The 12,197-nt window shown below is 34.0% G+C and overlaps 1 protein-coding gene across 2 annotated transcripts; it reads left to right on the top strand.

Annotated features, from left to right (window-relative positions):
- The first annotated feature begins 221 nt into the window (after positions 1-221).
- Positions 222-2,089, top strand: LOC110032143 (polyphenol oxidase, chloroplastic-like). 2 transcript variants are annotated; one of them, XM_020735667.1, is made up of 2 exons: positions 222-343; positions 1,233-2,089. In XM_020735667.1, exons 1-2 carry the CDS (start codon positions 275-277, stop codon positions 1,905-1,907), a joined length of 744 nt encoding a protein of 247 aa, XP_020591326.1. In that variant the 5' UTR covers positions 222-274; the 3' UTR covers positions 1,908-2,089. The 2 variants fall into 2 exon arrangements, with proteins under 2 accessions (XP_020591326.1, XP_020591325.1); XM_020735666.1 differs by having other exon boundaries at positions 1,227-2,089.
- The last annotated feature ends 10,108 nt before the right edge of the window (positions 2,090-12,197 follow it).

Genomic DNA, 12,197 nt, shown 5'->3' with positions numbered 1-12,197 from the left:
GTCACATCCAACCAGGAAGGCATCCATCCATAATTAAGCTCCGATAGCCTCCATGGAAAGCCTCACCGCTGCTGCCCGCTCGGCGTTCGCCTCTGCTGCCCAAGCACCCGACCTCTCTGAACGCGGCCTTACCGAGATTCCGGATGGCGGAACTCCGACCATTATCGACTTCATCCCGCCGCCCCGCAAGGGACCGCTTCGCGACCCCCGAAAAAGGGCATAGAGCTTATGAAAGCTCTTCCGGCAGACGACCCCCCGCAGCTTCACGCGCCAGATGGACCTTTACCATGCCTACCGCGACGGCGCTTACCACCAAGTCGGCCTTCCCAAACTTGACTTGCAGGTAGTGTTCTGGATTGAGTTTTATTTAAAAATATGTTCAGAATTAATTGATTTTGAGCTGTGAAATAGAAATTTCAAATTCTAATTAATTGAGTATATATTTTATCTATTTCAAAATTAACTAGAGAACTATGAAGTCTATTCCAATTAAAATCTTATCAAGACAGCCTTATCTAATTTTCTCCCTTTAATTAGAGGTTTCATACATACGAGAAAATAGAATTACTGGTTGAATTTCATTCATGTTAGTATTCTAAACCTGGTAAGCATCTAATGTATAAATTGCAAGGCATTTATCTTTATTTTTGTTTAATTTAAATGTGTTATATCGAATGTGATACATCATGCTCAATGAATAGAGTGCTTGTTTTAAAAGGTGTAGTACATGATATTTTAGTATTTTGTATTAGTTGTTGTTAGGAGAGAAAAGTCATCCGTTTGAGTCATCTGTCTGCGGGAAATGTCTTTGTTTGAGCGCTCCATTGGGGCAGATTATTTTGAGATCCAACAGTTTTTTAATAAATTGAAAAAATGAAATTACGGATTAAATTAGCCAACATAAAATAATAAAATTTTATTTAAAACATACATGAGATTCTTAACAGATTATTTTCTTACGAATACAACCGTCAATCAAATATTCATAATAGTACTTCTGAAAAAAGTTGTTAGATTAATATGTTGTTATCTGAAAAAATTGAAGGGGGCATGCGTTAAAATTTTAATATTTTATAAAATATATTTAATAAAATGTTATGAGATTTTAGTGAGCATAATAATAGGAAGTCCAATTAAATCCTATATAAGAGTTAAACATAATTAAATAATAAATAACATAATTTGAACGACACTGTACTGATCTCCCTCCTTCACTGTTCACACACATACAGGGGCCCAACTCACGGTTCTTCTTCCCCTGGCACCGCTGCTACCTCTACTTTTATGAGCGCATCCTCGGCAACCTCATCGGTGACAATGAGTTCTCCATTCCCTTCTGGAGCATGGAAGACCCCGAAAGAAAGGTGGTGCCTGATTTCCACAACAAGAATCGCGACCCGAACAACCAAAAGCAAAAGCCGTTAATCCACGATTGGGGCCAGGATTCGAACCCAGGCTTCACCGAACGCATGGAAGACAACCTCAAATACATGCACCAATCTATGACATTGATTGGAAAGAGCGCGGGGCTCTTCATGGGCTCGTCGAACGGGGAAGGGGAGGAAACCAATTACCCTGGCGGTGGATCCATAGGGCAAATCCCACAATGCCTTGCTCATGTCCAGATCGAGGAGCCGACCGACTCCAACTTTGATTCCATTGGCAGCTTCTACTATTCCGGGCGTGACGTGTACTATTTTGGAATCTGTGCCAACGTCGACCGCATCTGGTCGTTTTGCGAGGCAAAGGTCCATCCCAGCGACATCGGTGACCCTGAATGGCTCGACTCGTATTTCTACTTTTATAACGAGTACCGGCAGATTGTGAAGATGAAGGTTAGGGATTGCCTTGACACGGAGAAATTAGGTTTCAAGTATGAGACGGTGGAGCTTAAAAGTGATGTATGAATGTGCTTTTGCGTGTTTATTTTCTTAGGTTTGATAAATGGTTTGACTACAACGCATGGTTAAACTTAGGCTTTGTAATGATATGTTTGTTGTTGTGCGTCTCTTATTTCCAGCAAGAGTATGTCAGACGTTGGGTGTATTTCATTTTCAATAAGAGTGTCATTAATAGTTTTTTTAGTAAAAATATTTATATTATTATGTAAACTAGTGGTTCTTAGGGGACTTATTTTATCGTAGTTTCGTTTAAATTCAAAGAAGTTCAAAAATAATGATGTGCTTGTAAGGGATTGAGAAGGATCATCGAGGAAAAGTCACTCAATATCACAGGACTAATCACGCAAATATGAAGCGTATTTGTTGAAAGACAAAGTGCAATAGCTAATTAAAATAGACTCTCAAGGTTCACTCGCTCAAACTCGAAGTGACACTAATTCTAGTCATTCGAACACTCACTCTAATTTAGAGGACCACTCATCCAATTAATAGAAACTCTTGCTCATGCTTGTATTAAATCAACAACTTCCTCAATAAATCGCCATCCCCTTTTAAAATTTTGTGACCTTATCAATCTAGCTTGTGACTAATCTCAATCACTTTCCTGTAGGGGTGTTCCCACGAAATCATCAGAATTCTATAGAATTCTAACAATAAAGTTAAAAAAATATATAAAGGTTTTATCATATACTTCTCTATTGGACATTCATATACATGTCATGTTGCAGCTTTTTTGTAGTGCCTAAAACCCTCGTAAATAGAGGATAAAAGGGCCAGTTAAGACGATGATTTGTCTGTTCTTTCACATTAGTAATAAGATTCACATGTATTCTTACTTTCTATTCCCACTTTTTTTCCCTTATGTTGTCTTCCAAAAAATATTTTCATCACTGCAATTAAATATAAATCTAACAAACTTGCTAGAGGCCATCAACAAAATTTGTCATCTGACACGTTTCTTGAGGAGTGGAACGAATCTCAAGGTAATTTTTTGACCAATGAGCGTTCAAGCTTCAATTAAAAATAAACTGGAACTCTAATTTCAACAAACTTACAGTCAAATTGATTAGATTGTCAAGACGAACACAATGACACAAATATTTACCCAATCAAAGTCAAATCAAGCCTAGATCAAACAATTAAACTATTTTTGAAAGATTATGATGTCCAATCAAAAAACGAAATGGATTCAAAATCTGACAAACTAATAGTTAAATCAAGCATCTCAATTAAACAAATCCACCAAGCATAAGATCAACCAATTTTAATATTATTTAGGTACTCAATGTCCACAAAATATCATATGATCAATGTGATCTTTCTTGGTTGTCCGATAGAATGACGTGCATTCTTTCTTAATTTGTTGGAATGCCTCTTCAAGACTCTATAAATAGAGCACTACCATTTTCTTGCGAGGGGACCAAATTCATGAGCCAAAGGAAGACTAGAGTTTGGAGGAGAGGAATTGAGGTCTAGTGTTCTGCACCTAAGGTCTAAAGAATGTCACTCGCTCTTGCACCTGTTGAACATCATCGAAAACTGTTCATGAAACCGTCAAACACAGTCGACCATTGCTCGTCCATCGTTATTGATTGTCACTACCCCTTCTTCTTGCAACATAGCCCCTTATACAGTCACGACGTATGCTGTGGAGTAAGGATTAGCCTTGTGGATTAACAAAACATCCTACGGAGCAATGCACCCATAAAATACTATAAAAATGTAATCTAATAATGGTATAACAACGCCTAAAACATGGTGCAACGCACATCCTGCATACAATAGAACAATACATCCCAAAGATGGTGAAAATATGCACTCTGAAGTTAGTGCAATAACACACCTCGAATACATACGGTGCAACAACACATCGAATATACGGTGCAATAATGCCTCCCAAAAGTGTGTAACAATGCACCCCGCAATAATTGCTTACAACCACCGTACTCAACATATATTGACCTTTCTAAAAAAACTTATGAAGCTCTTTCCTTGCAACCCACCACTACAGCCTACGTGATCAATCACGACCTACATGTCTCTAAGGCCTGTGGACATTATCGCAACTTATGTAGCCTGAAACTCTAATCTTTGTGGCAAAAACGCCATCATAATTCGTGCAACTCCTAACTTTGACATTTACGACCTACAAACATTATCACAGCTCATGCAGCTCTCAACTCTGACCTCTACGGCCTAAGAACGTTATCACGACTCATGTTGCTCCCAACTCGAGCCTCTGAACCCTACAAATATTACCATAGCTTATGCAACTCCCAACTCATCTCTAAGTCCTAAAATGTCATCACTTCTCATGCAGCTCCTAACTACAACTTTGTTTTCGTTCATTTCTCTTTTTATTTTTTTAAGGAGTAGACTGTTTGTCCATCATCATATATTTCCTTTTTTCGAATAAGTCTATTTTCTGAATCATGTGGATAATTAGGATAAGAGAGGAATAAAAAAAGTAGGACATATGACGAAGGATGAAAAACAAAAGAAAGAATATGAAAAACTTTCGTGCGGTGAACCTCACTATGATAAGTCAAGCATATACGTTTAAGCAAGTTTGGATCGAAATAGATTGTGTTAAATATCCGCGAAAGAATGCCTACGAAAGCCACCCACAGTTAGAGATTCAGGTGTGTTTATCTATTATGGGGTCCAGAGTGCTCTCAAGGAGCGTATCCCACTTGGTTCATTACATCTTGGTGGCTATCCAAGAATATTTTTGATCCAGAGAGTTTTACTTGCATTTAAAGTGACAACTAGCACAAGATTATCAAAGGGATGACTTATTTCATAAGAAACATCCAGATGCTTTATGAGCTCTCGCTAAGCCACAGAGCAAAGAGTAAATATCTTACAATGCCAAATGATTAGCGACTCATAAGCAATCGTGGTCTGTGAAATAACCAGGTCATCTGGTAGGAAACATCCCATCGCTTCAAAGTCAGATTGGGTCGTAAGGGCAGAAGGCAAATTGTGATATCCCAAACGAGCAACTGCTTATTTTTTACCGCATTTTTATGAGATCTATCTCTCTCTCTAGAGCCTAGGATCTAGCCATAGTACTTCTCTATTGAATCTTCTAGAGGACTAGTATTGAGACCTACACCAATCAGAAAATTCAAACTACCTCTTGACTCATTGTAGTCTCATATGTGTGTTTTGAAATCTTCAACATTGAGTTGAGTCGATTAAACCAACATATTGAAACTCAAGTTGAGTTTTTGTAAGAATTGGAGAAACCCTAAGAAAACCCTTCAGTGTGTGTTGAGAGACACGTTATCGAGAGCGTTTTGTTAGAATTTGGTTGTCATTAAGGCAAAATCCGATCGACATTTTGCTTGTCGGACGACTCTGATTGGATCAACAAACATCGTTTGTCGCACCATGCACGAAATTGGCTCAAGTTAGCTCATTAATCGATTAATTAGTTCAGACGACCTCATACGACGATACGAAACGGACGAGCACGTCCAGAACAAGCAAGTCAGATCTCCCTTCCTCTCTCATGCCCCAGTCGACTTCCTCTTCCCGTAGCCCTTCTCCTCACCACTGGTCTTCACCATCGATAACTTCCTCGGTAAGTAACTCATCTCTTTTGCGAGTTGGATTACCCTCCCGTTCTAATACCCGAGCTAATTTCTTCTCCTCGTCGCCCCTCTTCTCAACGTTGATCTTCAACGTCGGTAGCTTCCTCAGTAAGCAACCATCTCTCTTTCGGCTATAAATACCCCTTTCAGGAAGGACTTAAGGGGCACCGATTTTTGCTGGTTTTTGTGAGTTTCTGTAATCATAGCTTTTGGTTGTTAAGATTTTTATCTTCAATTTCCTTGGTCATTCAAAGGTAAGGATTTCTGTGTCTCTTTTTGCTACCTCTTAATTTGGTTAGTATAATCCTTTATCTATTGAGAATGTTCTTATTTGATTGACTTCTTCCTGATTAAATTTCCCCGATATACTCGAGTCCTCATTTTTTCAATCTAAATGCATGAATATGTTGCTACTTCATTCATATATGGGCAATATCCATGCTGAATGTCATAAGGTATCAATTTGTTGCAAGCTTCTTGGTTTCATTTCTCTACTTGTATTACTTTGTGCTTCTCGGATAAGTATATTTTGGAAATATAAGAATTGTGACATTTTTTTTCTTTATTTTCATCGGTTAGTTGGCAAGGATTTCAATTACTCTTTCATATTTATATTTTAAGTTTCCGAGCATTGGATTCTTATACTAATTATTTCAGAATGTGATGCAACGATATGCTGCAACTGATATAAATACATATACAGTTGTAACGATTCCTAAATTACAGTTTGCGGATATTATCAAGAATTGAAGAGATGCTTTGCGGTGGTGATTTGATGTGGATATGATCATAATTTGTCATATAAATTAACTTTTGGAAATAAGCTGCGAAGGGATTTTTTTTTTTTTAGCATTGTTATTTATGATTAAAATTCCTTCTCGTAACATTTTAAGGCAAGTTTTATTGAAAGAAAAGAGGAGATATTACATCAGGACTCCTAACGCAAGTTGTGTTTGGAGTCCAATGGTGGGGCGCCATGTGTCAAATGAACCCCACCGTAATACACTGATATTGGCTAGTGTTAAGAACGGTAGAACACACTTGAGACGTGGCGCCTCACCATTAGACTTCTAATTCATTAGAAGTCCTGATGTAATATTTTTTTGAAAAAAAAAAAGGAAGAAGAAGAGTGGATTATGCCTTACTTCCACTGGTATTTCTTGATTTAGGGAGCACAAGAATTCATTATCTTCTAATTCTTATCATTTTCTTGGATTAAAGTTATGATTCATACTTCATTACCTAAACTGAAAACTAATATCCTTGTTTTCCTAAGTATTTCATGATTGAATCATATATAAACCAAAAGCTCGAGTAAAAATATATATGTTTTGAAGAGAAGATAAATATTGAATATTAAAATTGTTCAAAAAATGATTTGAAGAGAAGTTGATCACCGACAAAAAGTCAATGGTGGAAGATGCAGCTTACAACCAAATGACTTTCATTTGTCGCCATTTAAATTATTGATTACTTCTGTGAAGGGAAGTTTATATGACTTTTAAAAATATTTTTAAGTGTTTTAAATTTAAGCCTTTTTTTTTTTAATCTAAGAAATTACATAAAAATTTGTATATTATAGATTTAGTTTTTAAGAGTGATACCATGACTATATATTATTGAGCTGCGTGTGACTAATTTTGATATTATCAATTAATTTTTTAGAGTTATATGATTGAAATTTTCTAAAAGAAGTTGAAGAGCTTGGTATGGGTTTTATATGACTTGTATTGGACTAATTTTGATATCATTGGATCCGTCGCGTCGAACCGATTTCACTATTAGGTTATCGAAATTGGAGTTCTAGACGACTTTTAATAAAAAATTAAATATTTCTTATTCAAAATAAACTCCGAAATTTGTGCTAATTAACTTGAGATTTATGCCTCATCACAGAAATTTGCTGGATAGCATCTCAATTAATAATAAGAATAATTATTATCACAAACAAACCTTAAATTTATAATAATGATGGTTCGAAAAGGGCTCCTTTCTCTTGCAACTAATTGCCTACAACCGTAAGGATATAAAGTCCAAAGAACGAAACTTCCATGAAATTGTTTTAAAAAGCAGAGGCTCGGGTTTGAACTATATAAAGTGAGATTGTACATGCATGTTGAACTTTAATGCCTCCTTTGAAAATGTGAAGGCTTTGAAGCTCCATTAAGTCATTGTGAATGCTGACATATAAATTTTCTTTCGTTTGGTAAAATAATTTCTGTCGAAATTGTTTCAGCATAACATTAATTTTTTTTTTATCATTTTAGACCATAAATGACAATATATGTTTGCAAAACATGACTTTTAAAATAAAAGGGCCATAAGTCAAGTCAATTTCTCCAACACATCTAACATAATTTATGAAACAACCCTTTATTATTATTATTATTATTATTATTATTATTATTATAAGGTAAATCATAATGTTAATTGTTATCTTGTCCAATAAAAAAATATTAACTTCATATTTTATATAAAAATAATACATTTTGATACACAACAATTTACAATTTTTAATAAATATTTTATAGTTAAGATCAATGAATAAAAAATTAGAGTCAATTTCTTTCATTATATCATAGCAAAAAAAATGCTATATCTTTTAAAACGGTAAATCATGTCGATTTTTTCCATCTTTTGCTTCATTTCCACCAAAACCCGCCGCTTGTTGCTCATCATTTGGACTTTCAAATAGTTAGTGAAAATTCAAAATCATTTTCTCTAATTGTACAAAAAAGAAAATTAATTATTAAAATTGCTTAGATTCTATTTAATTAACGATCATTAAAATTAGGGAAAGGTTAGAAGGCATTCTAAGTCATCCCCTCTGAGAAATTTCTACTAAAATAGAATGGTTCAAATCGGGCTCACGGGCAGTATAGATCTGACTAGAAATCAAACCGGCTTGAAATTGCTTAGATGCTATTTAATTAACAATCATTAAAATAATCAACTATAAAGTTCTAACATATAAAAGTTTAAGACTCAAAGCAATAATAAAATAACATGCACAAACCAACAATCTTTTAATACATCTCAATAAAAATCAAACTTCATACCAAAAAAACAATATGAAGGACCAGTTACAGATATTTGACACATTCATTAATTAAGCATTGACACATTCACTATTTAAGCATCCATGATTTGTTCCTTCAACCGATTCATCTCTTGAACACATTTCCCATCTCTTGTCTTGAAGTCATTATATCTCAAATCTTCCTCTAATAATAATTTTATTGTACGATGTTCAAATGCTTAAATAGGTCTATGGAAAGGATTTTCATCTAAGACCGTGAAATCCACATCATCTCGAGATAGATGTCTGCGTATAAAATTATACAAAGTTGTTGTTGATGCAACTATCTTTACTTGCTTTTTGAAAGCATATGTCAGAATATCTCAAAGTTTGATCACTTTCATTTTTAATACGTCGAATGCTCTTTAAATTAAAATTAGTAATGATGCATGTTTCTTCTTAAATAATTCATTCTTTCCTTTAATCACAATGGTACTGCATTCATAATCAGAGATGTGGTACTTCATATCAAGAAAGGACTTTAAGAAACCACATTTTATGGAATATTTAGAACCAATGATGTAATATTTCCCTGAATATTATCACTATTTGGAGATCACTTCAAATTTAATTTTTTTATAAGATCATTAATGAACTAATTGAGGGGCGATATTGGAATTTTATATTCACGTCTGAGTGCTGCAAAGTTAAATTTACGACTATTGTGATCACTCACTTCCCAACATGTCATTAAGAAGATAAAGCATGTGTTGAATTCACGTACTACTAATGTATCCGTGTTGGGGATCCATAATGTGTGATGTCTGATGTATGCAATCATATTGTTGTTTGCAACACGTGCATCAATATGTATACCATCAATCGCTCTTATCAAATCTTGTTTGAAATATTTATGAAGCCAGTTATTTTTTAGTAAAACCTACATGTAAATTAAAAATATAATATAAATGTACATTGAAGAATAACCTGTATGTGTTATCGTTATGAATTTCTCTTGGTGTTTACCCAAAAGTGGTATCTATTGGTTTAATAATAAAACATGCATGTTGATATGTTAATTTTTTTGTGCATAATTTACTTCTGAATTGGCCTCTTAGAAAGTTAAAATGGGTCATGATCTAGTATTGTAAGAGTATGCTAGTAGAACAATTAAGTTAACATACGCTAATCTTTGAGGATAGAACTATTGTTGTTAGAATACTGCAATCACATAGGAAAATTTGGGCACATGGGAGTTTTTGCACGATTTAGGGAACTAAATTGTAACATGAAATCCCAAGGTTATGACCTTAGGAGAGATTAAGAATTAGTGCTGTTGTTGACTATCAATACTAGTAAATGTGATTAGATAATATGGATTTCTTAGGTCCGATTCAAGAGATATTATGTTACTTGAGAGAAAACTTTCATCTCTAATTTAGTTTAGGATTTTAAAAATTAGGATTAGTTACTTTAAAAATTCACCAAAAACATTGACCTTTCAAACTGAGCTTAGGACTAGCAATCAATAACTTTCACTTGTTGTAAGAATTTACGAGTTCCCTATATGATAGATACATGAACTCAAATTTATATATACTTGAGTGACACTTATACTTGCATGATTGGTACGTGCTTCACAGGATTATGGCATCAGGGTGTGAGTAGATATCCAAGGAATTTTCTTGAGCTTGACCCAAAGGTTTATTATAAGGTGTTGAGCTTCAGTTAAATAAGGTTTTGAAAGTTTTCTAAATCTCAAATGTGTTGCTCGGGTAATTTACTTTTTATCTAAAGATCATTAATATAAACTTTAATATTTCTTCATCTTTGATTCACAAATATTATATTGAATAATCGGTGATAAGGGACTAACATTTTTTAGGTTGAACGACATTATATTATAGTAATATAGCACTTCTATAGTGATGAAAGTAATCTTCTATTCATTGATGGGATGCATATTGATTTTGTGTTAACCAGAGTATGTGCCTAAAAAGCTCATAACAATGCAGTTCATGGTAACAGATGGCTCGTGTCTTTTGAGCATGTTGAGATCAAATAGGCGAAGTCGACACATATTTTTCATTTATGATTTATTTTTTGCACCATTATAAGAATCCTCTTTTGTCCAGTAAACAAGCATATCATGAGAAATATTTATTTTGCTTTTTGTTTCAACATATAAATGATTAAGTGTAATTATGGATGATTAAGCGGACACATAAGGGTGATTCCTGTTAAGGATGTTAGGCATAGATGGATAATATTAGCTTAAATTATGACCTATTATAATTATTATTAAAAATTATATAATTGCGTCTTAATTATATTTTATTCATTTTAGGTACCCCTTAAAATTTTTGTAGAGGTAAGTCACTTGCCAGATGATAAAAATTTAAAGGCAAATAAAAAATGTTTATAAGTTTGATTGGTTTGAAGGTTTTCAAAATAATATGAAGCCAAGGGTTTTGACAGGAAACATGCATCATTACAGAGTGTAATTGAAACAGCATTCGACGTATTAAAAAAATGATCATACTTATAGTCTAATTTCTCGATTAAACATTAAATATTGCATTCTCCATAAAAATTACATCAAGGCTTTCAAATGCTTCTAGAGTTTTGTACTACAACTTCGAGATGCAAAGTTCTGGGTATACTCCTAGACGAGAAGGTTGCTGAGAGGATTCTATTATTATTTCATAAATAGAAGATGTGATGATTACAAATTTTTTTTATGGATCGATGATGGTGACAAATTCATGTTTGGAGAGAAGCTTCGGAAAGAAAATTTTCTCAAAGACTTCATCATTTGGAAATGAAGAGTAATGTTATAATATCATTACTTCTTGTTATTGTAATATTTATTATTGTGATATTATGTGCTAAGTGATATGTTAAACTTGATGTGGGAACAAAAATGGACTTCTGGCTTCTTTTTGAACTGCTTAAATTTATTTATTCTATTCAGTTGGAATTATTGCCGAAGTTGTACAGGTAACGCATGTCTATAAAGACATTACAGTCTTTTCTCTCAGAAACAACTACAACATTATCCAAACAAATAAACTGCTACACCATCGACATCATTCAAAAACAACTTCCTCATGAAACTGCTTCACAACTATTTCTTCAAATAGCAACAACTGTCTCAAAGGCACCCTTATTGACGTTGAATGGACCGTGCATAACAATGGGGAATGCCAAGTTATATCTTCACCCATTTTCACATTTTCACATTTTTCTCATCAAAGTATTTCTATTCTTTTTCACAATTTAATAGTAGGGAAATTTACTTATGTACCACTCAATTCTTTTGTGTTTACATTTCTAACTGTTGAAATATAAACTTGTTTTAGTTGTTTAAATAAAGCTTAATTTCTATAAGCTTATTCTAGAATATGTGGTAGGTATGAAATTATTGTGTAGTAGGTGTGGTAGGTGTGGTAGGTGTTGAATTATTGTGTGGTAGGTGTGGAATTATTTGTAACCATTGGATTGTAATTGTGGTGGCACAATCCTAGCCATTAATTTAGGAGGTGCCACTAGTATAAATAGGGGTGGAGTCTTTTAGTTTGTATCAAGCCAAGTTAAGGTGTTAAATAAGAGTGAAGCTTCTTCCATAAGTTGTGTCTTTAGCCTTTGTCATTTCCTAAAAGTTTCTTCATTCCAACA

Source organism: Phalaenopsis equestris, unplaced genomic scaffold (genome assembly GCF_001263595.1).
Source record: "Phalaenopsis equestris unplaced genomic scaffold, ASM126359v1 Scaffold000878, whole genome shotgun sequence".
NCBI classification, from domain to species: Eukaryota; Viridiplantae; Streptophyta; class Magnoliopsida; order Asparagales; family Orchidaceae; genus Phalaenopsis; species Phalaenopsis equestris.
This window is presented reverse-complemented; position numbering and strand designations above follow the sequence as displayed.

What these genes read in the sequence shown, in the direction of transcription:
- LOC110032143 (XM_020735666.1), top strand. Translation starts at nt 275, where the DNA reads ATGGACCTTTACCATGCCTACCGCGACGGCGCTTACCACCAAGTCGGC. An exon ending in TTCCCAAACTTGACTTGCAG is followed by an intron (nt 344 to 1,226) that starts GTAGTGTTCTGG and finishes CTGTTCACACAC; the next exon opens with ATACAGGGGCCCAACTCACG.